Source organism: Acanthochromis polyacanthus, chromosome 11 (assembly GCF_021347895.1).
Source record: "Acanthochromis polyacanthus isolate Apoly-LR-REF ecotype Palm Island chromosome 11, KAUST_Apoly_ChrSc, whole genome shotgun sequence".
NCBI lineage: Eukaryota > Metazoa > Chordata > Actinopteri > Pomacentridae > Acanthochromis > Acanthochromis polyacanthus.
The window spans coordinates 35,995,292-36,020,343 of record NC_067123.1 but is presented as its reverse complement, the minus strand read 5'-3'; the positions used below and the strand labels follow the sequence as shown (position 1 = coordinate 36,020,343).

Below are 25,052 nucleotides of genomic sequence, written 5' to 3'. Positions count from 1 at the left end.
TTCATCCCCCAGGGTCAGACAGTCAAAACCAAGTTCTACTGTAACTTCTGAGGGAGAACATTTGGCATAAACAACCTGCATTTGTGACATCAGAGCAACCGAGTGCGCCAACATGACAACATGTCTGACCCGTCGCTCCCTGCTTGCCCCATTCTGCCATCTGCAACTTCTTCCTCTTCCCTAAAGTGAAGCTGAAGCGCTGTTTTGACACAGTGGAGGAGATTCACTGTGTCACAGATGGTGCCTGACATGTTTACAAAATGGGAGTTTCAGGGGGCGTTCCAAGCGTGGCAGGAGCGCTGGGAGAGGAGCGTCGCTGTACAAGGTGACTACAACGGCGACCACATTGGAATCAGGTTTCTGCTCTAATGAACACACCTTGTACATTAACCTGACATTTCTGGTTAAAATATCTAATAATCGTTGAGTATTAAAAGGATAAATTAACCCTTGTGTTGTCCTGTGAGTCAAAATTGACCCGTTTTAAAAGTTTGAAAATGTGGAAAAAATATATATTTTCACAGTGAAACTTCTGATGTCCACATTTTCAACATTTTTGGGAAACCTCTGAACATTTTCTGGTGGAAAAAAAGAAATGTTTAAAATGTTTCTTAAGAACATTCACAAAAAAATCTAACAAAATCCAACAAATTTCACTGGATTTTGGTTGATTTTTAAGTGAATGTTCTTAAGGAAAATATTAAAAGTTTTACCGATACATATGGAATCATTTTAGAGATTTTTAAAATTTTTGGAAGATTTTTACTCATTTATTGAAAATATTTACAAAAATTTTCTTGCCATATTTGGGGGATTTTTTTTTAAAAAAAAATAAAACTTTTAAGGGAAACTTTTAAGGAATTATTGGAATTTTCTTCCTGAAGATTTTGCAAATTTTCAGAAATTTGGGGATTTTTTTTGCAGAATTTTTTTGGGTTTTTTTCAGACAAGGAAACAGCATTTTTTGGCGCCTGTAAATGAGGACAACAGGAGGGATAAAATAATGTTTTTGAACTAGTGCAGGAAGCATAACCGCCGTGGGACATGTTTACCTCTCTGGAAAAACAAAATTGTCTGAAAAATCATATGTACATTTCTTTTTTAAAATATGGATATTTATGCCTGATGATATCACAGAGTTGTTTTAATAGTGCGTTGGAGGGCAGGTGACTTTCAGGCTGCGTGTGTTTATGTGTGAGCGCAAATGGATGAATATGTATATAAGCTTAGAGTGTAATATCACGGTTCACCAATCAGATAGGGAACATATAGAGGGCTTCTTACACACACTCACACACACACACATGAGCATCTATGTGCAAACACCTGCAGCACAAAGGTTGTATGTACAGCATGAGAGTGTGAACACCCTCATAAACACACACGTCTAATTGCATTTTACGCAGTACAGTCACATTTACACAGAAAACATCCATTTAGCCAACACACACACGCACACACATAGACACCATGCATGCTCCTGCAGGACTGCGCTGCTACTGAATATCATCAGTTACCACAAAACTGCTTTAGTAATTAGCCAAAATACCCCTTCCAGTACACCCGTCTCCAACTGTAAAGAATGGGATAAGTCTAATAATAAGCTTCGAGACAATCCGCTGATTAACAGGTACAAGATTGTGTTGCGCAGAGACCGTGTGGGATGAGAGGAGAGGCCGAAAGAACGGAGGACAGGAAAAGACAGACAGAGATAATGAGACAGAGACGGAGAAAAGATGGTGAAAGTCAGGGAGGCAGTGAGGGGGAAAGAAGTGTCAGGAAACGCTGAAGAAACTCAACCTGAGCTCTAAATGGCTCCTTAACAAGAGGCTGAGACAGCAAAATGAAATTATATCTCACGCACCCGCACACACACACACATCCACAGGAAACACAAAGCTTCTCCACTTTATTGCTGCGTGCATGTGGACAAACGCGCCTGTTTATGCTGCACGGTATTCTTGTGCTGGCGTCGCCCTCATGCGTGAATTTAATTGCTACAAACATGTTGCATGCAAACAGGTATATCCCTATTGAGTATGGCACTCACACACTTTTAACACACTCTCTTCTCCCTCTGTCACACACACAAGACATTGTATCTGTGGTCAGACGGAGTTGATATGCATTGCTCATACGCTCATGAATGTATACGTCTCCCCCCATTCTCAAACACACATTTAGCTTCACACACAGTGATAGGTCTTTTAAAGGGGTGCTTCACACCTCATCGCATTTCAATTAGTAGGTACGACACACACACACACACACACAAACGAGAAGCTTGACAGTCTGTCCGTTGGGTGAAGAAGATTCATTTGGATTCTCTTCTCTTTCGTCTTCCCTTCTGTGTTTGCCCTTTCTTTTCACTCATCCTCTTTCTCGACTTACCTCCCCCTCTATATTCACTTTCCTTCCTCCCTCTCTCCCCCTCGTTCTCTCTTTCTGTCTGTCTTTCTCTCCGTATCAACGTGAGTGACAGTGGTTTGACCTCCTGGGTTGTCAGGGGAGGCTGTTGCACAGACGGCCTGAATAGAGGAGCCTTTCCCTGCGTACGAGTCAGATGAAGGCTGGGAGACGAGGAGGAGGTCCAATGCAGCCACCTCTATTACCAGACACAGAGCCGACATGCAGTACAACACCACTGTGCAGCCTTGTCAGCGAGATGCTTTGCTCTTGAGTTGCATAATATCTAACATTATAAAAGGATAATATATGCTTATTTTGTCTTTAAGTTTGTACATGATGTGAAACCCACTGCTCCATCCATTCATTAGTATATCAGTCAGCTGGACCTTCTCCCAGCCAGACGGTGATACACCCTGGACATGTCCCCGGTCAATCACAGGACTAACACAAAGAGACAACCAATGCATGCTCACACTTACACCTATGGCCAATTTACAATCACCAATTAACCCAGCATGCATGTCTGTGGACTGTGGGAGGAAGCCAGAGCCCAGAGGTGGGACGCTCTGCTCTAAGACGCTAATTTTGAATGATTTCTTCCTAAGCTTTTTCCCTTTTCTCCCTAATGGGGAAAAGATTTCCCTCCTTATTGAGATGCAATAGGCGTTGAATGTCCAGAGTAGACAGAAACAGCAGCAAGGCAGAAACAGGCAATCACGGAGATTGTCAACAACCGAATAGTGTAAACCGGTTCATTTTAGGTAAAATAGCACAGTCCCAAAAGTAAATCTGATAGCAATGATTCCTTATTCCATAAAAAAAGCATGTGCTGCTGCACCTGTAGTAAGTAAGCTAAACCAGACGGTTGGTTTCTAAACAGTAAGGATGTAAGAGAAGTGAGTCCAGAGAAACATAGCTCACCAAAAATGATCCCAAAGATGAACAGCATGTAAATGTCTTTTTAAACCACAGTGTCACCATTAAAATACAGAAACTGTCTTTTATTTTTATTTTTTTTACTGTTGGTTGTCAGAAAACTTTATTTTTTTAATTACTGGACAAAGTCTGGGTAATTAGCTGCCACTACTTTCTCTGATATTTTATGGATTTATTTCCTAGAGTGCACCAATAAGGGAGCAAACCAGAGCTGCTGATCATAACACTTCTTAAAGACTTCGCCTGTCTCTGTTCTCTGCTCGTGATGTTCATCCTCACTCTGCGGCTTGACTTTATTGGGAAACTCCAGAGCAATCATCTCAGCTTGGTGTGTAATATTTCTCAAAGCGCTGGGGGGGGGGGGGGGGGGGGCACACTCATCCTCAGTCCAGCAGCTGTCCTAAAGCAGATCGGCGTTGTCAGACTGGCGTCTTACGATTGACGCATAGGTAAGAGGAAACAGACAAAGGTCGCACTGAGGTCAACAGGGAGTGGAGGTGCTGTCTGATACTGTATGTGTGAAAGAAGGAGAGGCAGAGGATGGACTGGGAATAAATTGAATCCTTTCCAAGTGGGAAACTATTGTGTGTTCATCACCTCTAAAACACACACAAACACACACACACAGTGGGAGTCAGACAGGTGTTAAGCATGACAGGGAAATTGATTCCACCTTGTTCTCAATACACACCACTAACCCTCTCTTTCGCTCAGCCTTATCTTTAAGCCACCATCCGCTCTTTCTTCATCCTCCAGATTCCTCTTTGCAGACTTCCTTTTGATAATTTTTCATCTAACGACGTCCCAGCTCTCGAAGGACACTCATCGTTACACTACGGCGTGTTTGTTCGCCTCAGTACGTTACAGCAAACGTCAATGAACATCAGATTCCTCTATGTTGCTGTAGATTGCTTGTATTTACAGGATTTCCAGGCAGATGCATCATGTGAAACCTTGCTCTGTTGCTTCTCACACCCACACAGATTTATTGTTTTTTTTTCCGAGTGAAAAAAAACACCATTTATGGGTGATGATGGTTTTTTTTTCTGTAATCTCTCTCTTTCTCTAATGTGTCTTTTATTGCACCAGTACAGAACAAAGCCCTCAGGCGATGCACACACACACACACGCACACACACACACACACACTGTACTCCCTTCTCATACAGCACACATACATACTGCACACACTCATAAACACATGGGACATACGGCAGCATAGCATCGCATGGTATGTTTGGTTTAATGTTAACAAATCACACAATATGTAGGACACACTTAAACACAGAGCCGTGCACAACCTTATACACACTCACAGGCTTTTCCGCGGCTGATGCCATGATGTAAGTGTGAGTGAAGCACTAATTCTGTGCTGTTTGTCAGTTTGCTGACAGTCGCTCGCGCAGAACAATAACTGGTCGTGTGGTTTTAACTGGTTTTATGAGCGAGGAGCTGCATTTTACTGTTAGCCCTCGGCTACGCAGCAGGCAGACAGACAAAAGGAGAAGCAGAGACAGAAAGTGGAGGAGACAGAGAAACCAGACATTGCAAATAAGGGAAGAGGAAAATGGCTGTGTGTGTGTGTGTGTGTGTGTGTGTGTGTGTGTGTGTACCCTGTTGCCAGCGCTATTAAAGTTGTATTGCACAGGCTTTTAGAGCATCGACCATCAGCCAAGTAACTTTAGCTAATAATTTTTTAAAAACCTCTGTGCTTTGTGCATGTCAGAGCTTCGCCAATGTGTGTGTGTGCGTTTGGATTGTCGACCTGTATTTGAATGAGGACTTTCGTCATGTCTGGCAGGGCCACATGCATGCACACATGAGCAGTCAGTCTGTAAACGCTCGGCTACACGGCAAAAATGCAAGATCTTACCAAGTCTATTTGTCTTACTTTCAGTCAAAATGTTTCATCCCACTTGATTTAAGATGAATTCACTGAACAAGTGACATTTCAGCAAGACGGAGGGACTTGTTTTATGACAATGCATCTTAAATATCTTGTTAAGTCAAACAATTTCGAAATGATTTTGTTTCGCTTTGAATTTTACAAGAGAACTCAATATAAGTTTACACCTCGTGTCGTCCTGCGGATCAAACTGACCCGTTTTAAAGTTTGAAAATGTGGGGGGGGGGGAATTCTCAGTGAAACTTCTGATGTCCACATTTTCAACATTTTTGGGAAATCTTTGAACATTTTTTGGTGGAAAAAAAGAAATGTTAAAAAATGTTTCTTAAGAAAATTCACCCCAAAAAATCATTTTTTTGGTGAATGTTCTTAAATGTGAATTTTCTTAAAGAAAATAGGGAAACTTTTAAGGAATTATCGGAATTTTCTACCTGAAGGCTTTGCAAATTTTCAGAAATTTGAGGAATTTTTTTGCTGAATTTTTGGATTTTTTCAGACAAGGAAACAATATTTTTGGTGCCTATAAATGAGGACAGCAGGAGGGTTAATACATCTAAAATTAGGAGGTTAGATGAAAGCGAAAATCTATTTTTGAGTAAAAAATTGCATTTTTTTCATATCTGGCTTATTTTAAGACACCTAAGCTTAACAATCCTGGTAAAAATACAGCTTAAACTAAGTTTTCCCAGCTAATTTTGAGATCTCAAGATTTTAAATATCATATCTTATTTCAAGAAATCTTACCAAGCCATTTTTCACTTCTTCTATTGGGAGATTTTTTCACTTATTTCCAGGTAAAAGATCCTTGAAATAAGTTTTTTTTTTCTTGTTTTGAGAGGGGCATTTTTTCCAATGGAATTCTTCTTTCTTTATCAAGACTCTCTGGTGATCTGCTTACTTACATCACAAACATTTCAAATTATCTTCACCACAATTAGAAATGAGTCACATTGCCAGTAAAAGCAAAACTGCAACATCCACATCAGTCCACTGTTAATTATGCCCATTACGGACGATTCTGTACGTCACAATTTACGCCCAGCGCTAGCATTTAATGCTAATGGGAGAAACATCGAGCTCAACAAGAAGAAGAGGTGACATTCACAGGTAACGCCTTGTTCACAAACAGAACTCCAAGTAGCAGATTCTCTCTGAAGCCTGATGCATGTTCAGTGTTGAGCACTTAATTTACATAATCAGCCCTGATTAGACAGTTATTTTCTCTTATAGTTATACATGATGAAGTAGCTAATTTCCCCAGCAATGTGTTTTCATGCACTGCTTTTCTTATTAAGTCCAAGAAGCTCATTAAAGTTACTGTACTATATGTCATATTAATTGGGGAAGTCGTTGACCGCAACACTGGGCCACATCAATTTACATAGCGGAGCTGGAATGGAAAACATCTGGAAATCAAACCAAACCTATCAATCCAAGTGACTGCTTGTCAGTGTGTTGTCACTCCCTACATCAGTCAGTTCCACACATCACACCACCGGGAGAGTGATTGTTATTCGCTGGTGGCTCAATTCACAAAGAACAACAGCTTGTTGCACTTCAAGTGTCACAAGCAGGAGACAAGTAGTCAGATCCTTTAATTAAGTAAAAGCATTAATACAGCAATTTAACATTAGTATCATCAGCTACATGTAGATTAAGTATCCCTCTAAATGATATATTATTATAGTGTCTATAAAAAGTGCTTACCCCCTTTGGAAGTTTTTCAAGACTGAATCACAATTTAATTTGGCTTTTTTGACAACAGAATGGTCAAACAAAGACTCTTTCATGTCAAAGTGACAACAGAAATTAATAAAAAAAAATATACAAAAAGTGATTCAACCCCATTCAAGTCAGTATTTAGTAAATGGACCACAAATTCTAAGTTGGATTGAGGTTCTGGGTTCTGACTTGGCCACTACAGAACTTTCACCTTGTTGTTTTCAAACCATATCTGTGTATTTTGCCTGTATGCTTCAGGTTGTTATCGAGCTAGGAAACAGGTCACAGTTCTCGGGCAGACTGCATCAGGTTTCCTCTGTGATTTTACCATATTATGTCATATATATCATGTTATTAATATTAAAATGTCAGTGTGTTAGCAGGGTGTTACTTTTACATGAACTACGTTTAGATACCGTTTTCTTCTGTTTCTTTTGTCATTTTGATAGCAGACAGCAGAAGATTTCCCCCTTAAAGTTCAACAGTGGAAGTATGAAGTGGAATAAAATGAGAACAAGCAAGTACAAGTACCTAAAAATGGCACTCAAGTAAATGTAAATGTAGCCTTTCTGGATTAGAAAATCAATTTATGGCCTATCTCGGTCTGCTATTGGCGTTTGCCTTTCTGTTAACTGAAACTACAGTCTGCTTTTGTTGTCTCACTCTAACCACACCTTAACATTAGTTTATTAGCTATAAGTGCAGTGATTAAGTACTAAATAACAGGACAGAGTGTGAAGTAATATGACTTTGAAGGGAGACTTCTGTGAGCCGTCCCTCTGCTTTGCTCATCAGTGTGGATTCTGCTGATTCACGGTGAGACGACAACGACAGTTTCTGGACTGTGTTGCCTTTATGTGTACAGATGTTTTCAGTTCTGTTTCAATGAAAAAGGACGTGTAACTCTTTGGTTTTCTCAGATGAAGCCACTGGAAGAAACTACTTTCAGAGTCCAGTCATGCTTTGCGCAAACAGGAACATTATTTATCTCTCCAGTTTGTGTCTAAACATATATATAAATGATCAGATATGTCCTGTATGTACTCTCACTCTTTATATTCCTATGCAGATGCGCTCGAACACACAAACTCTGCACTCTTTGCCTCAAGGTGACTCTGACCAAAAAAAAAAGAGCAACCAATGCTTTGTCTGTGAGATAAAAAGGAAGACAAAAAGAGGGAGAGCAGAAGAGGGAAAGGGAGGAAGAGAGAGATTAAGAGAGAGACAGAGCGAGAGGCAGAGAGAGAGGGAAGTGCATGCGGCAAAACAGAGAAGGACAGACTGAAGTCATTCAAGCTTTTCTTCCCCCTGAATAATCCCAGTTTTGTCCAAATATAGTTGGAGGAGATTGTGGAACATCCAGTCCTTGACATCAGCCAGAAAGTCATGTAACAGCACTAACTTATGCTGAGGCTGAATCTCTGGCTGCCATTTTTTCCCCCTTGAACATGTTGCCATCATTCTCTCTGTCTCGCTAGTGTTTCTTTTTCTTCCTTTACTCCACTCTTGTTTTGTCTGTCAGCGAGCAAGAGGGGAAAAAAAAAAGAAAAGTTCCCATGTGTGTGGTATGATGAGAAAACTGTAATGGTCTCAACTGACCATCAGATTAATGACCAGTTTGTCTTTGAGAGCAGGAATAGCCGACGTTCCTTGTTCAATTTTTAATCTTTCAACCCTCCGGTTGTCCTCATTTATGGGCATTGAAAATATTGTTTTCTTGTCTGAAAAAATACAAAAATTCTGGAAAGAAAAATCCCCAAATTTCTGAAAATTTGCAAAATATTTAGGAAGAAAATTCTAATAATTTCTTAAAAAATTTCCTTAAAAGTTTTATTTAAAAAAAATCCAAATGTGGCAAAAATTCCTGTAAATATTTTCAAAAAATTTGTAAAAATCTTCTAAAAAATCCTGAAAATATCTAAAATGATTACATATATATATCAGTAAAACTTTTAATATTTTCTTGAACAATATTCACCAAAAAAAATCAACAAAAATCTTGCAAATTTCGCTGGATTTTGGTTGATTTTTTGGTGAATGTTCTGAAGAAACATTTCTTTTTTCCACCAAAAAATATTCAAAGTTTTCCCAAAAATGTTGAAAATGTGGACATCAGAAGTTTCACTCTGAAAATATATCTTTTTTCCACATTTTCAAACTTTAAAGGACAACACAAAGGTTGCATATGGTAGCATATGTTTGCAGGTTGGACGCCACTCACACAAGATAAAATTTGAAAGTTTAAATGAAAAGTTCTGGAAATATCTGTAAAAATGTTCAGTTCAACAGTAGTTAAATGCAAGATATTTAATCTCTTTATGTCACAATCTTGCCAGTGTTGGAAGGTGGTACGTGGCAAGACTGGGCTAAAAGCAGCATGAGACTTAATTGGAGTCAGCAGACTCCCAATCTATTTCCTCCAACAGTGCAAGCTGCAGGTCACGTGGGGCGGCGTATTCAGCCACGTTGGGGATTCCATAAATCACGCAGCAGCTCAGGGCGCTGCGGAAGATGTTCATGTCATGGGCCTCAGTCCACTCGTTGGTCGTGATGTCGTAGTACTCGACATTGTAGGTGGTGGTGAAGCCATTGAAGCCCCCAACGACAAAGAGGCGCCTGTCGAGCACCTCGATGCCAAAGTTGCTGCGTGGGTTGGTCATTGAGGACACCTCGGTCCAGGTGTTGGTCAGCGGGTTGTAGGCCTCAGCGGTTTGCAGACGGTTGCTGCCATCGAAGCCTCCAACCTGTGGGAGGACAAGTAAAGGGATGTTTAACTCTCGTGTCGTCCTGCGGGTCAAAATTGACCCATTTTAAAGTTTGAAAATGTGGAGAAAAAAAACATATCGTCACAGTGAAACTTCTGATGTCCACATTTTTAACGTTTTTGGGAAATCTTTGAACATTTTTTGGTGGAAAAAAGAAATGTTGAAAATGTTTCTTAAGAACATTCACATAAACAATATTTTTTGGAGACAACAGGAGGGTTAAATGTAAAGAACCGGTTTGCCAGCACATGCGTCTTTGAGTTAAAATAAAGTAGAAGACCACTAGATATATCAGAATCACCCCAAATCAATTACACTAACAGATGAAATGCATAAGAATTGTTATCCTGAGGTTGCAGCCAGGATTTAATGAGGTTTTTTATGCAAGCTTAGTGTTGGCAAAAACTACTATATCAGTGTTAAGAGTTTAAAATCCCTGCTGATCAACACTTTCACACATTACAGATGTGATTTGTATGTTCACCAGTGTCTCCAGTGACTCATATACTTACTGCAAAGACACGATCTGCATACGCGATGACGCCGACTCCGCTGCGCCGGATGGTCATGGGAGCGATCCTTGTCCATTGGTTGACCTCTGGGATGTAATACTCTGCCGTCTGCAGGCACTCGTTCCCATTGAATCCTCCACAAATGTAAACCTGAAGGTAAAAGGAGGGGCGTTCAGTGATTTTTCTTGGTCTGTACAAGAAATATTTGCACAAATCCAATAGAAGCATTCGCTGAAGAATTTGATGGATCTGCTTATAAAATTTTTTTTCCATTTGAAGGTTTGTGTTTCAGTAAATTGTCTTGTTCATCATAATCATTCAATCAATCAGTCAAACTTTACAAACAAATTGGATTTCTTGTGCTGAAAATGAATATTGGTTGATATACTGTACATGATCAGATGTTTCATTTTTACAAATTAAGAAGTTTTTAGGCCTCAAAAATCCTATTAAATTGCTTTATTGAATTTAATATGTTTACTCTCCTGTGCTTAAATTATTGAAAATATAAAAGAGCTCGTTGAGGTTGTGCTTTTTATTCGGCCAGTAGAGATGACAACCACTGCCATGCATATTATGAATATTTCATGCATTTAAATGTTTAACTTGCTTCTCTTTCCTTTATACCATCATCACAAGAATGAACAACATAAATTCTGACACAAATTGATAAAGAGATGTGGACGCTACCTGCTTACTAGTCTCACTAAGCCAGATCATTCTGTAGTGCAGAATGGTCTGACCGCACTTCAGTGTTATTTGGCTATACAGGAACGAAAAATGCTCTTTTTTGTTTGTTTGTTTGTTTGTTTTTCTTTAAGCTAATCACAGTTTCTTTGGGTGGAGCTAAGTGAAGGATACAGCTTGATGTTTGCTTAAAATAGTACAATTGTCCTGGTGAAACGTTTGCATGCAATGTCATTAACCCTCCTGTTATGTTCATTTATGGGCACCAAAAAACATTGTTTTCTTGTCTAAAAAAAATCCAAAAATTCAGCAAAAAAAAAATTCCCCAAATTTCGAAAAAATTGAAAAACTTTCAGGAAGAAAATTCTAAAAATTCTTTAAAAGTTTCCATTCAAAGTTTTATTAAAAAAAAAAAATTGGCAAGAAATAAAAAAAAGTAAATATTTCCCAAAAAATACATGTAAATCTTAGAAAAAAAATCCCTTAAAATATCTAAAGTGATTACATATATATCAGTAAAAGTTCTAATATTTTCTTTAAGAACATTTGGGGAAAAAAATCAACCAAAATCCAGCGAATTTTCCCCAAAATGTTCTTAAAGAAACATTTTTTTAGCATTTCTTTTTTTGCACCAAAAAATGTTCAAAAAATTTCCCAAAAATGTTGAAAATGTTGAAGCTTTCACTGTGAAAATATGTTTTTTTTCTCCACATTTTCAAACTTTAAAACAGGTGAATTTGACCCGTAGGATGACAGGAGGGTTAAAAGAAAAAGAACTAGCAGGGTTGCCTGTTGCACAATCTAAGACTTGTAACTTTCAGTGTGGTTGACCAATGGTTTGCTGCTGTTTTCCATAAGAAAGTAGTAGGAAAGCACAGATAGTGGGAGGACAGAACAAAGCTGCCTACAATTAGCAGCCAATAGCAGGTGGTCCACATCCGTTGAGTCAGACTAGTCTCTTTTAAAAAGGTGAAAAACTTCACTCGCACATCTTGACTATTTTCTAAAAGGAAGCATTACAGCCTTACAGGGTCTCTAAGGTTACGGAAAACATTCTCACCCACCTTTTCATCAAGTGTCGTGCAGCTTGCGTCGCTCCTCTGCTCAAACATGGGAGCAATTTTGTTCCACTGGTTGGTCTCTGGTTGGTATCGCTCTGCAGAGCTGAGTCGTACGTGTCCATCATATCCTCCCATGGCGTAGATGAAACCATTCAACACCGCCACGCTCACGTAGCAGCGGCGACAGTGCATGGGCCCCACCTCTTGCCAGGTCCGTGTCTTCAGGTTCAACCTGCGCACGCTGTTGAAGTACTCCACCCTGTCAAAGCCTCCAACGCAGTACACATACCCATTCAGAAAGGCGGCACCGTGGTAGGCTCGAGGACGTTCCAGGTAGTTTGTAATATCGATCCATTTGTTGGCCTTGAAGTCGTACGCCTCGATGCCATTGGTCGGATCACCGCCGCTCCAGCCGCCAGTGGCCAGTAAGATGGCGTTAGGCAGGCGGGGACGAGCGAGGCGGTTGAAGAGGCCCAGGGACGGCCTGTATGTGACCAGGTGGCTTAGGATGTTTTTGGCAGCATTGATCAAGGTCTGGCACTCTTTGTTGTTCTCCAGCAGCTCATTGGACTGCAAATTGTTTGTGATGTAGTCTTCACTCATCAGAGCCAGACGGACCTATACGGAGAAAACAGGGGAAAATCCATAAATGGAGCCTGATGGACTGCAACACTTACTGTCAAATATCCAGACCACTTTACTGATTTGCTGGGGTTTTTTAAAAAAGTTTTTTGTCACATTTTCTAAATCTCTTGAGCCCGATATATGTCTTGAATTTAAGCATCAATTCTGCCAAACAAAATCTTCCAGAAATATTGAAAACTCTTCAGGGTAAGGCTGGCAATATTATATCCCTTTCTCGTTGCAAATAAATCCATAAAAAGGACCAAAATCAACTATCAATAAAATACAGATGGCAATTACTTTAGCGTAAAACCATGCTACAAATGTCTCCCTATTCTCTGTTTCTGCACATTTGCTACCATTTATGATAGATGAGGTCCTAAACTTGACTGACGCGGTCAGTGATTGTACGGCTGTCAGAAAAACACAATCAACCATGCACTGAAGACGTGGATCTGAACTAACGGTAAAAACAGAAATTATTGTACCTTCGACAAGACATCAGCAATGTGTCCTTCTCGTCCTGCAGGTTCATGTCTGATCCACCTCATCACAGCTTCGTATGCAGTGCTCTCCTCTCTCACATTGAGGTCGTCTCCGTCGAGGAAGTCAATGAATTCCTCCACAGAGAGCTGCAGGAACTCATCACAGGCAATGACGTCCTCAAAGTGATCAGTGATGTAGCGGTAGGCCTTTTGCTGCACTTTGGGGGTGATGCAGATTTTTGTGAAACGCCAGATGTTGACGCAGTTCTCCGGGCACAGCTGCTCCCCGATGAAGTCGCTGCAGGCTTCTACGATGCCCATCACACTGAACTGATCGGCCGCCATCAGAAGCTCCTGGACATTTTCCTCCGTCACACAAACTGAGTTGGTGTATGCAAACTCGATGATGAGCTGCATCATTTCAGGAGACAGGCCGGGTATGTTGTAGACCTCCTGATTTGGGCCTGACCAGCGTGAGAAGAGAGCTCTGAGGAATACAAGGAACAGCTTGTGCTCACATTTTTGGTCACAGATTTTTAAAGTTATTTGATGAGTCGTAGAACCATAAAATCATGATTTTTCTTTTAGCCAAGTAAGAATATTTTATGACTCTTCCATTTGGGACCTTTGGATTGGTTTCACCTGTCACACCTGGGGAATACACCCCCTGTCAAAAGTTTTGAGACAGGTTCTAATTTATTTGAATGAGAAAGTGTCTCAAAATGTTTGACAGGGGGTGTACATTGTCAAATGTTTTCCATAATCTACATTTTTAACCTCCTCTTGGTTTGTGGTACCATTGTGTATCAGTAGCATAGCTGAAAGTCAGGTCTATTTTAAACAGCATACACACATATCTATCTATCTACACTTAATTTTGTTGTTTTTGTAGTGAGAACCCACTATACACTCAGTAACTGCTTGTAATTAACCCTTGTGTTGTCCTGCGGGTCAAAATTGACCTGTTTTAAAGTTTGAAAATGTGGAAAAAAAAGATATTTTCACAGTGAAATTTCTGATATCCACACTTTCGACATTTTTGGGAAATCTTTGAACATTTTTTGGTAGAAAAAAGGAAATGTTAAAAATGTTTCTAAAGAGCATTCACAAAACAAATCAACCAAATCCAGCAAATTTCGCTATTAAAGAAAATATTAGAAGTTTTATTGATATGGATGTAATCACTTTAGATATTTTTAGGATTTTTTTTTTGAAGATTTTACTCCTTTAAAAAAACTGACAAGAATTTTCTTGACAAATTTGGTGGATTTTTCTTCAAATAAAACTTTTAAGGGAACCTTTTAAGAAATTACTGAAATTTTCTTCCTGAAGGTTTTGCAAATTTTCAGAAATTTGGGCAAATGTTTTTGCTTAATTTTTACATTTTTTTCAGACAAGGAAACCGTCGTTTTTGGTTAGGAAAAAAAGAAATCAGCTGGTGGTAAATGTCTTAAATAACCCTAAATATTTCTAAAATATCTACTTTTTTTCCTTTCTTATGAATGATCATTAACTACAACAAAAAAACGTTGTTTTTCTCCTTATTTAAGGGACAAAAATACATAATCTTACACTTGATAACCAACTCACCCGAAGTATGGTGTGCAGGTGGACAGCACGACCTTGTGGACTTTAAATTCTGTGTCCTCCACCTTAATGACTGCATCACAAAACTGTCCACTCAGATACTTGTCGTAACAGCTGCACAAATACTGTTTTTGGTCACTCATCTTGGCTTTTTGAAAGTAGGAGACGTTTTCTGAGCTTTTGGATGCTGTGTTTCCTCTGGCTTGCTGGGTAAAGACAGATCTCTGCAGCCTCACATATAAAAAATAACACTGTTTGGTTCTAAAACTCCATGTCAACCTGTTGCAACTCAAATATGTTTTTATTTAAAATGTTAACTTTTTCTGTTAAAACTGTGTTTTTCCTGTAATGCATATCGATATGTGTGCACTGCATTGCACTTTTTTCATGATTGTCTCATCACTACAATAAGCAACTCCACTAATAATCGATCAAACAAAACAGCTGCTATAAGAAGAAAACTCAATAAATTACCTTCAAGTACCACTTTATCAGATACATCTATACAATGCAGTATGAAAAGCTCGGTGACGTGTTAAATTATGGTGTTGGCTTACTGAGGTTATACTTAGCAGGAGAGCTGTATTGCACTGCATTAAGCTGAAATGGGATTCTAATATTCCACTCAGCATTAGAAGTGCTTCTAAATATAACACAGTCCAGTTTATCACCACAGTAAAATATAGTCTTAATAATAACCCTTTGAACCTTAGATACCTTAAAAAAACAACTTTTGACCAGTTTTCCTTCACTGTATAGCATATTTTGGATTAGTTAATCTCTGTTTTGAGTATATATGTGTCACAGTTTTAGCTTGTATGTTCGTTATTATTGTTAGCTGAGGAGGTTCCAGGTCACAGTTAATATTCTCTCCGCTGCTTGGATTTTCTGCCATTTTTTTTTAACATTGTGTCATTTTGACTAAAATTCCTGCATTACTTGACTTAAAACGACATTCAACTTAGGGTAACTAAGCAAAATCAGCTGAATAATTAATTTTTTCTTTTAGATGGTTAAGTCTGCTAGCTAAAAATGCATAAATCCCATGACTTAAATTAGTTTGTTGGTTGAACATAATTTAATTAGAAGTTATCTTTACTCAAAAAGGCTGTTGCAAACTGTACACTTTTTGTTGCTGAGCCTAAACATTGTTTTTTAGAGGGCATACAGGGAGGCGTTCATGTTGCACATTTGTTCAAACGTACATTAATCTCCGAAAAATCTGTGCCGGCTCCCCGTTATTAAACCGCTGCCTTCCTCAAAGGCAAAAACAGCAGGTAGCCTGAGATCTAATTAGCTGGTTAGTCTTTGGTTGACTGAGTAAAGACTCCATCCAAAATAAATATGAGCTCTCAGTTCATGACATCATTGCGCTGACAAAGAGGAAATGTTTGTAGCTGTGAACAGTAGCAGAGGGCATTGTGTTGATGAATGTCTGCCAAATACGGCAGCTTCTGTTCACGGGGATCTGACACAAAGTGAAACAAAGAGACGGCAGAGAATCAAACAGATTCCATCAAACTACTTGAACTTATTTACTGGGGTCATTGTGCTCGTTTTTCACGTCACCAGTCTGCTAATGTGCTTCGAAGGCAAAAATAATAATAATTCAGATACACAGCATGTGGTGAATATTCAGGAGGGAAATACAGTTTTACACAAGAAAACTGTGACTATAAATAAATGCGCAGCAGTTCTTCATCGATATCAAGGAAAAGTGTGAGTTTCCAGAAATTTTCAGTAACTTTCAGAATCTCAGTATCCAAATTTGAATTTTAAAATTCCAACTTTACTGCAGGAACCTGGATTTTTACCTGCTGAAAGATGGATTAAAGAGCAACTAGTTTATGTCTGTCCAGTGCTAATTACCTCCCAAACTAAGATGTTGATCAGCTGTTTGAGCACTAATGTGTGTTTTAAAGGTATTGTTGTTACTAATTGGTCGCCTGGGAGCTTATTCTTAATTTTTGCTTCAAAATATTTCCACTCGGCCTTTCCTATCTCGACCCAATTTCAATTTTACTCAATTGTATATATAATATTTAGAAGAATCTTTCTGTAAAAATGCCATGTGGTGTTTGGTTAAAGGTGGCCATGTTGATTTTAGGCTTGAAAACAGTAAAAATGTCAACTATGATACCTGTCAGCTATGTTAGAAAAAGTCCTGCAATTATATATTGACCCGATAGCTTCACCTCTTGAACCTTACAACTAAAACCTCTGTCTGTCAGAGGTATATATACATTAGTTTTTTCATCTTAGCCAGTCATTTAAAAGATCATATCTACCGGCATCGTCTCCTGTTTTCTTCCTGAGCTATCTGCCTTCAAACTCGGCATCAGTCAGGAGAAATTGTTGCCATAAATTTTACTTATTGCAATAAAATGGAAATAGAGTCATATCTGTCATTTGTGCCCCTGTCTTTGTCTCTCTCTCTCTCGCTCTCCGGAGAGTGTTTCCTGAGTGAGGTTAAGCAAGCATATCCATGATTAACTGGGATTTTGACTAAACAGTCCTCCGAGCATCTCTCAGTCATTATGCCTAAATATGACAGAGCGTTAACACTCGGAGAGATTTTAACATTCATGAGGGAAAAACAAAGAAACTGGAGCCACAAAGTGTGAGAAGAACAGAGATATGACTGAACACTAATGAAGATGTATGTTGCCAATACGCATCGGCCTGTGTGTGTGTGCTGTGGGAGAACGGACTTCATTGAGATCTGAATTGCCTCTAAAATAGCTTGATAAATGCAATTAGGGTGGAAAAAAAATAATAAATTACACTTGTCAGTTACAATTTATCCAACCGGTAAAACCTCTATTGCTCCATCATCCATGTCATGTCAGTGAATCCATCTGCCGTTACAACATCCTCCTGATCCATAAATTACAGCTGCCGGACTTTTTTCTTTATCACCTTGACGAGCTACTGTAGTTTTAAACCGTGTTTCAATGAATTATATCGGCAGTTACGAAACAAAATGGGAGTCAACAGGTCACATTTCTCTGCAAAAATCCTCCCTTTTGTTCCGTCCTTGCTGTCACAAAAATCTGGGAACGACAAAACTCTTAAGATTTCTGACCTTTGTGTGTAGAAGAGCCTGAGGAGAGTCTTGACTTGTTTCTCCGAGTCAAAATTAAACATTGTCGAGTTGTCATGTTGACCCATATTATAAAAAAGACAAAGCCAGTAAGACGGCGACACAAAAGCTGAACAGTTTGAGCACATACACACACATCAAATGCCCTCAGCTTAGAGTTTGGTTTGGTGACATAAAAAGTCGGTCGTTAAAAAAATGACTTCCTCTGACAGAATTCGTAGGATGAGTCTTAAAAAATGTCTCCCTTGTCTCAGCAAGCGCCACAGATCAAGATTTATTTACATTTAAGTGACAAAGACCTCCAGCAGCTACAGAAAGTATGAATTCTGTGCAAAGTAGAAAATAATGTGACATTATACAGCCACTAAACCAGCAGATGAAGGAGGCTGGGGTGGATTGATGGGCTACCAGAGGTCGACACTGCAGACCACAGATTGTTTCCTGAGACTGTCCTCAAACAAAAAATGACCACATAGGTCGTCTGTACACGCCCGTATTACGACCGAATGTTATGTTTTGAAGTTAAGCGACCTCTAGCGGTTGAGTAAATATCGACAGTCCGGTGTCTCAGCTGAAATGTCACCATGAACAAACTTTGACCAAACACTAACCCTAACCATAACCCTAACCATAACCCTAACCATAACCCTAAACCCGTCTTGCGAAAGTGAGGGAAAAGTCGTTTCGCAAATTAAATCCTGTAATGCCTTCCTGCCCCCTGTCGGGGCGCTAACGTAAATACGCTCTCATGGGTCGTATTCAGGGGCACGTTACATACGACCTGTGTGGTCGTATGAGTTTGAGGACTTGTTGTGTTTCCTTCTGACAGCCAACCTAGTTTTCATCTAATCATGGCCACAATCGTTCCCTACAGATGCACAATATGCTCACAAAACTAAACAAAAAACTGCAATGCATCAGAATTTTACTGAACTCCATCAGCTTTTTTAGGATTTCTTCTTTATCAGAGTGATTCAGTGATACTTCCATCTAACAGCAAAAAAACAAGCTCAGGCTCATGTTTTCATGTATCTATGGAGACATTGTATTTCCTGTGTCTTATACAAGTTTACTTCTGGTCACACACAAGTTTAAATGTGATGTACTTTATTTTAAAAAACCCTTAAATTGATATCTAAGCTCATGTTCATAAGTTATCAGGTAGTGTCATCGCCATGGTCCTCTCTCATACAGCGACTGACGACCGCATTCACTTCTCATAATTAGCAGATTTGAATCTCATAATTGTGAGATCTTTTGTTAGATAGTTGTAATTACAAGATGAAATCTCCCATTTTTCTGTCTTTTGTGAATGAAATGTGCTTGTGTAATCCCTCAACCTTAGCCAAGTCTTTTTTTTTAAACTATGAACATAAAGGAAAAAACATTAACCTGCATCACAGTGAGCGTTTCCTCAGACTGAACAAAGCGTGTTTGTGTTGAAAGTCAAAAAGGCTTGATAATGAAAGAAAATGGATTTACTTGTGCAACACTAGTTTCTCATGACTTAACCCTCCTGTTGTCTTCATTTACAGGCACCAAAAAATATTGTTTCCTTGTCTGAAAAAAGTCAAAAAATTCAGCAAAAAAAAAAAAAATTCTAAAAATTTGCAAAACCTTCAAGAAGAAAATTCCAATAATTTCTTAAAAGTTTCCCTTAAAAGTTTTATTTCTTTAAAAAAAAATCCCCCACCAAAAATGTTCAAAGATTTCCCAAAAATGTTGAAAATGTGGACATCAGACGTTTCACTGTGAAAATAGATTTTTTTTTTTTACATTTTCAAACTTTAAAATGGATCAATTTTGACCAGCAGGACAACAGGAGGGCAAATAAAATGTATTATTATTATTATTATTATTATTATTATTATTATTATCTCTTACCACTTTGGATGTTAAAGAGAGATACGAAGATCTGTGAGAACCTGAAGCTTCCAAATGAGAAGTCTGTCTTTCCAAAGCATCTTTCTAAAGTAAGCGAAGTTCCTTGTGATGCCCTGCAAACTTTTCTTGCCTGTAATAATAAAAATATCACAAACCTTGACTCTTGATAAGACTTCCATGTAGGATGCACTCATGCTTCCTCAATCCTTGTCTCCTCAAGGGTGCATTTCAGCTACTGAAAGAAGTGGAAGACACAAGGAAGCAATGTTATCAGAATGTTTTGTACAGTTTTGGTGAACTTTGCTAAACTTAAAACACTGCAAAGTCCAATAAAGGACGGTAAAGGCTTTATCTGGGAAAAAAAACAAAAACAACCATCATCTAAAATCTCTTTCTGCACTTTAAGGACAACCTGACCAAGAAGAAATGCTCTCATATGCATCCTTTTGCTCATTTTCTGGCTTTGCTTTTAGGAATTTTAATTAAAGTTTTAATTAGAAAAAGATTAAAAGAAAACATCAGCAACACAACTGTCACTTTTCTATGAAAGTTGTTTCCTCCTCAGAGCAATTTTACGTGTGTTTTAAAGACAGGTTGTGGTGCAATATGCAGCCGGTGTTAGGGGAGGAAAAAGTAGGTCTGCGGTGCTGCAATGCCTCTTAAAAAAGGGAGAGAGAAGCTGATGGGGCAGAAAAGGCAGTACTCTGTTCCATATTCATATTCCCCTTTATTTTACCCAGAATTCTCCACAACTGTTGATCCACTTTGAAGAATCACTCGTGCCTGTAGTCGGTTCCTTTTGCATAATTATACTCAGGGTTTTCCTGTGGCTGTGTGAGTGTGTGGGTGTGGCTGGTGTAGAAACACACACAGGTGAGATGTGTGTTTGTGCTGTAATACACACACACACACACACACACACACACACACACACGCTCGCTCATAGCCTCCTGCAGAAATTACGCATTCAGTTTAAGGGCTCGTTTTTCATTAACCTTTATTTGTCTGGGTTAAGCTGGCTGAGCAAACGTGCTGTTTTTCATTACGTTCTGTTCACAGCGGAGAAGTCTGACTAAAAGAAAAGCCCAGACACATTTGTTTAACGCAATTTATTTTCCGGGTTTGCAAAGTCTAAAGCATGCAGGACCACTTGAGGATGAACTGAGTGTTAGTAGATGAACTGCAGCTGTTGTTTTTAATCCAAAACTACTGAAAGCATCCTCGATTCAGGCTCAAAACAGCCTTTGAAACCATGAAAAGTTTAAAGAACCAAACAAAATGAGGAGCTCTAACCCTTCAAACCAATTATTGATGCTGATTTTCCCTGTTTTAATTCACTTCAACAAAAAAACTTCACAGAAGAAGCAAAATGATCTGTTCTGTGCCATTATAGGTTGCTGTCATTGTTAGTAAGTTGGTTAGTTGGACTTACTAAGGACTACACACTTTCTAGAGCAAATAAACAACCAATTTGTCCATTTCTCATACTTGTGATTTTTCTTTGTTTTGGTTTTAGTGAGGCTAAAGAAAGCACAAAATTCAGTTTGCACATATCTTAACATGATGATTGTCTAATGTTCAGCAAAATATGTTACTTTAGCATAAAATCATATAAATATAGTAGCTACACGCTAAAATATGCTACGCACAATATCTGTTTAAACATACAAAACTGTCAGGTATTTTATTCTGAAATTCTGAAAAGGAATTCTAATACTTTCAGTTAAGTATTGAGGCAACCAACGCAGTGATTTTCCTGCTTTCTCCTGACTTCTTGCTGTATATGCATCCACTTCAAGAAAACAAAACTTTGCACATTATCCAAAATGATCTACAAGCCATAATTTTACTCGGCTCTAAAACTGTTTGTGATCTTCAAAGTAAAAGCATAATGGTTTGTTCCTTCATTAGCTGGACCTACTAAGGACTGCACCTCACACATATGGCAGATAAACACACTGTTTTGTCCATTTCTTGCACTTTTGCTACTTTATTTTAGTTTTGGTGAGGCTAAAGAAAGCAGAAAACCTTTTGCACACAACTTCAGTTTGCACATAAATCTAAAGCTTAACATACTGACTCTTCCATGTGCAGCGAAATATGTGTCTCTAGCATGCAAAATTACATAACCTACATGCTAAAATATGCCACTCACAACACCTATTTTGTTCAACTCATAAAGAAATGTTGTTTAAACATTCAAGACTGTCAGTTAGTTTATTCTGAAAAGTTTAGACCAACCAACCAAAATACGGAATTCCATCACAACCAAGTGATTTTCCTGCTTTCTCCTGAGTTCTTACTGTATATGCATCCACTTTAAGAAGAAAAAAACCTTTGCACATACAGTATTAGTTGTCTGAAAAATGATCTAAAAGCCATTTTTTCTCTCTGTAACACTGTTCTTCATCTTCAAAGTAAAAGCATAATGGTCTGTCCCTTCCTTAATTGGACAATTAGGCCTCAGTTTTGTCCATTTCTTGCGCTTTTTGCTATTTTATTTTGGCTTTGGTGAGGCTAAACAAAGCAGACAACCTCAAGCATTCAACTTCAGCATGCAAATAAATGTAAAACTTAAAAATCTAACTCTCTCATATGCAGCAAAATATGTAGCTCAAGCATAACTATTATGTAAATGTGGTAGCTCCATGCTAAAATCCGCATCTCGCATGACACATTTTGCTCGCCTCCTGCAGAAATGTAGCTTAAACGCACGAGACGGCTGGCTATTCTACTCTGAAAAACCTGATGACTCATCATAAATCAAAAGGCTGTTGTAGCCTCCAAAAGGAAACAGCAGCAGCAGTAACCTCAGAGCGTTTTCTTTTTCTTTCCTCACAGCAGATCAATATCACTGTAATGAATTGTACTCAAACACACACAGGTATTTTCCATTATTTCTGCTCCGTGTTGCTTTTTGAAGTGTAACAGAGTCTAGCGGGGAGCTAATCTAGCTACACTGATGGAAAGAAAAACCCAACAAAGGCCATTTTTAAAGGGTGATCTGGGCTGATTTGAGCCTGAGCTCGTGCAAGGTTAAAAGGAAAGAGTCGGAGAGGCTGTGGTGTGTGTGTGAGAGTGAGAGTGTGTGTGTCATGTGCAGATTCAGCAGTGTGTGTGTGTGTGTGTGTGTGTGCAAGTGTGTTCTCACAGGTGCGTGTGTGTGAGTCAGAGAAGGCTCGAGGGGATGTAGCAGCAGTTTCCTGCTTCTCTCCGTCGCTCCCTGAGAAATCAATTCCAGCTGCTGCAGAGCTTCTCCTCCTTTTCTCTTTTGCCTTCTTACAGTATGTTTCTCCCTCCCTTCGTTCACGTTTACCCTCTCCTCCACTTGAAAGAAACAACCACAGCGGTGTGAGAACTAACACAACATTACATAACGCTTTCTTCTTTTCATCAGGTAGCGTTTCGCCATTGATCTGAACAGGAACAAAGCATCAGGAAGCCCGTTTATAGTGATCATGTGTATTGAACGTGGCAGCGATCATAGCCAGACCTCAGGAAAAAAGTACATTTGCACCGAGTAGTTTTTATCCACAAGCCAGAAACACATTGGAAGACGATGAAAAGACGTAAAAAGGGGGGAAGCTCACATTTTCACACATCTCCACTCAGATTTTTTGTTGCATTCCGGTCATTAAAATAAAAATGTTGGCTGCAGAATTCGGTTTAAAATGTTTCTTTAAAAATACAAAGTTGGCGTCTGCACCTTCACCTACTCCCTTGTCAGGGTTTAAAAGATGTGATCCAAGACTTTCCATCGCAGGTCCTTTTACTCAGAGCAGGTGAGAGTATAAAGACTAACAACGTCTAAGGTGGGCAAAGGATGTGGAGGTGCGATGGGATAAACAGAGGCCTTTTTCTCAGGAGAGTGACTTTTAGCTTTAACCTTGAGTATTTTTGTGCATTTGAACCACACAGATATTCTTGTGTTCATCTTTTTTCTGTGCTTTTCCATATTTCTGTGTACTGTAGCTTTAACCCTCCTGTTGTCCTCATTTACAGGCACCAAAAAAATATTGTTTCCTTGTCTGAAAAAAATCCAAAAAATCAGCAATAAAATTCCCCAAATTTCTAAAAAAAAATTGCAAAACTTTCCAATTCCAATAATTCTTGAAAAGTTTCCCTTAAAAGTTTTATTTAAAAAAAATCCCCCAAATTTGGCAAGAAAATTCTTGTAAATATTTTTTTAAAATGAGTAAAAATGCTCCAAAAAAATCCTAAAAATATCTGAAGTGATTCCATATATAACAGTAAAACTTCTGATATTTTCTTTAAGAACATTCACATAAAAATCAACCAAAATCTAGCAAAAGTTCGCACAGTGCGCATCAGATTTTCAGATTTGCCTGGTTATCGGTATATAAAAATCTAATATATAACCTGTAAGTTGCTCCAGTTGAGCTGTGTGCCTCTACATAGAAGTTACAATCATCCAAAGCAGGTTCTTGGCCAACAATTCATAACAAAACAAACATTTGTGTGACAGCTAAGAGGCATTACGTAACTTAAACTAGGATCTTTTCATCCAGTAACCACAAGCACCTGAACTGATGATGATAAATAGGATGAATAGTCACTTAAGACCTCCAAAAAAGCAAAAAGAACATGAGGATAAAATAGGCAATTAAATTAGCTGAGTAATCTGGTACCACACGTGTCTAATTATCCTGGAAAACAATGAAAGTGAGACTCAAGTAAAGCGACAAAGCAACAAAACCTAAACTAAACCTGGGAGCTCCCCCTAACCAATATTCTGTGTAATGATTTTTCAGCACATCCTCGTCCCTTAGCCGGCTAACAAACTGTTCCCAGGCCAACTAAGAAACTGTAACTCTGGCTTAACAGGCACAAAACAGCTGACACCACGACACACACATACACACAAACACACTAACACAGCGGTATATTACCGGCCCACCAGGGAACTAAACTGCTTACAGGACACACTGGAGTCCTTAATGACCCGAGGTGTGTGTGGCTGTGTGTGTGTGTGTTTATGTGTGTGTGTGTGGAAACAATTTTTATATCTGCATTTCCACAAGTCCCACAAAGCGTGGATGTGTGTCTTTCTGTGCTCCTGAGTAAACTTTGCTGCATGCAGGTGTTCTGTCTCCAAGAATCAAGCACGTGTGTGTGTGTGTATGCATGTGTGTGTGTAAGTGTGTGCATGTGTGTGTGTGCGTGCATGTGTGTGTGTAAGTGTGTGGATCAATAAAGCTATAGCTGTAATAAGCTAGCTAGGCTGTTGTGACAGTATTGCATCTGTCTCAAGAGAACAGATATGAGAAAGCGTTGTGTAATTTACCTCAGCAGCAAAATTCAGGAGTGGTTCATTTCCTAAACACACACACACACACACACACACACACAC

The 25,052-nt window shown here is 38.9% G+C and overlaps 1 protein-coding gene across 1 annotated transcript; it reads right to left on the bottom strand.

Annotated features, from left to right (window-relative positions):
* Positions 1-9,327: 9,327 nt before the first annotated feature.
* LOC110954961 (kelch-like protein 10) lies at positions 9,328-13,594 on the bottom strand. The gene is made up of 4 exons (XM_051956245.1): positions 13,111-13,594; positions 12,002-12,616; positions 10,251-10,400; positions 9,328-9,717 (listed from the first exon to the last, which is right to left on the bottom strand). The coding sequence occupies exons 1-4, from the start codon at positions 13,525-13,527 to the stop codon at positions 9,358-9,360; spliced, it is 1,542 nt and encodes a 513-aa protein (XP_051812205.1). The 5' UTR covers positions 13,528-13,594; the 3' UTR covers positions 9,328-9,357.
* Positions 13,595-25,052: the final 11,458 nt, after the last annotated feature.

Excerpts from the sequence above, each read along its gene's own strand:
- LOC110954961 (XM_051956245.1), bottom strand. The coding sequence starts at position 13,527 with ATGATGCAGCTCATCATCGAGTTTGCATACACCAACTCAGTTTGTGTG. Across the intron at positions 10,401-12,001 it reads GCACGACACTTGATGAAAAG|GTTTACATTTGTGGAGGATT; the intron begins GTGGGTGAGAAT and ends TTTTACCTTCAG. Across the intron at positions 9,718-10,250 it reads ATGCAGATCGTGTCTTTGCA|GTTGGAGGCTTCGATGGCAG; the intron begins GTAAGTATATGA and ends GTCCTCCCACAG.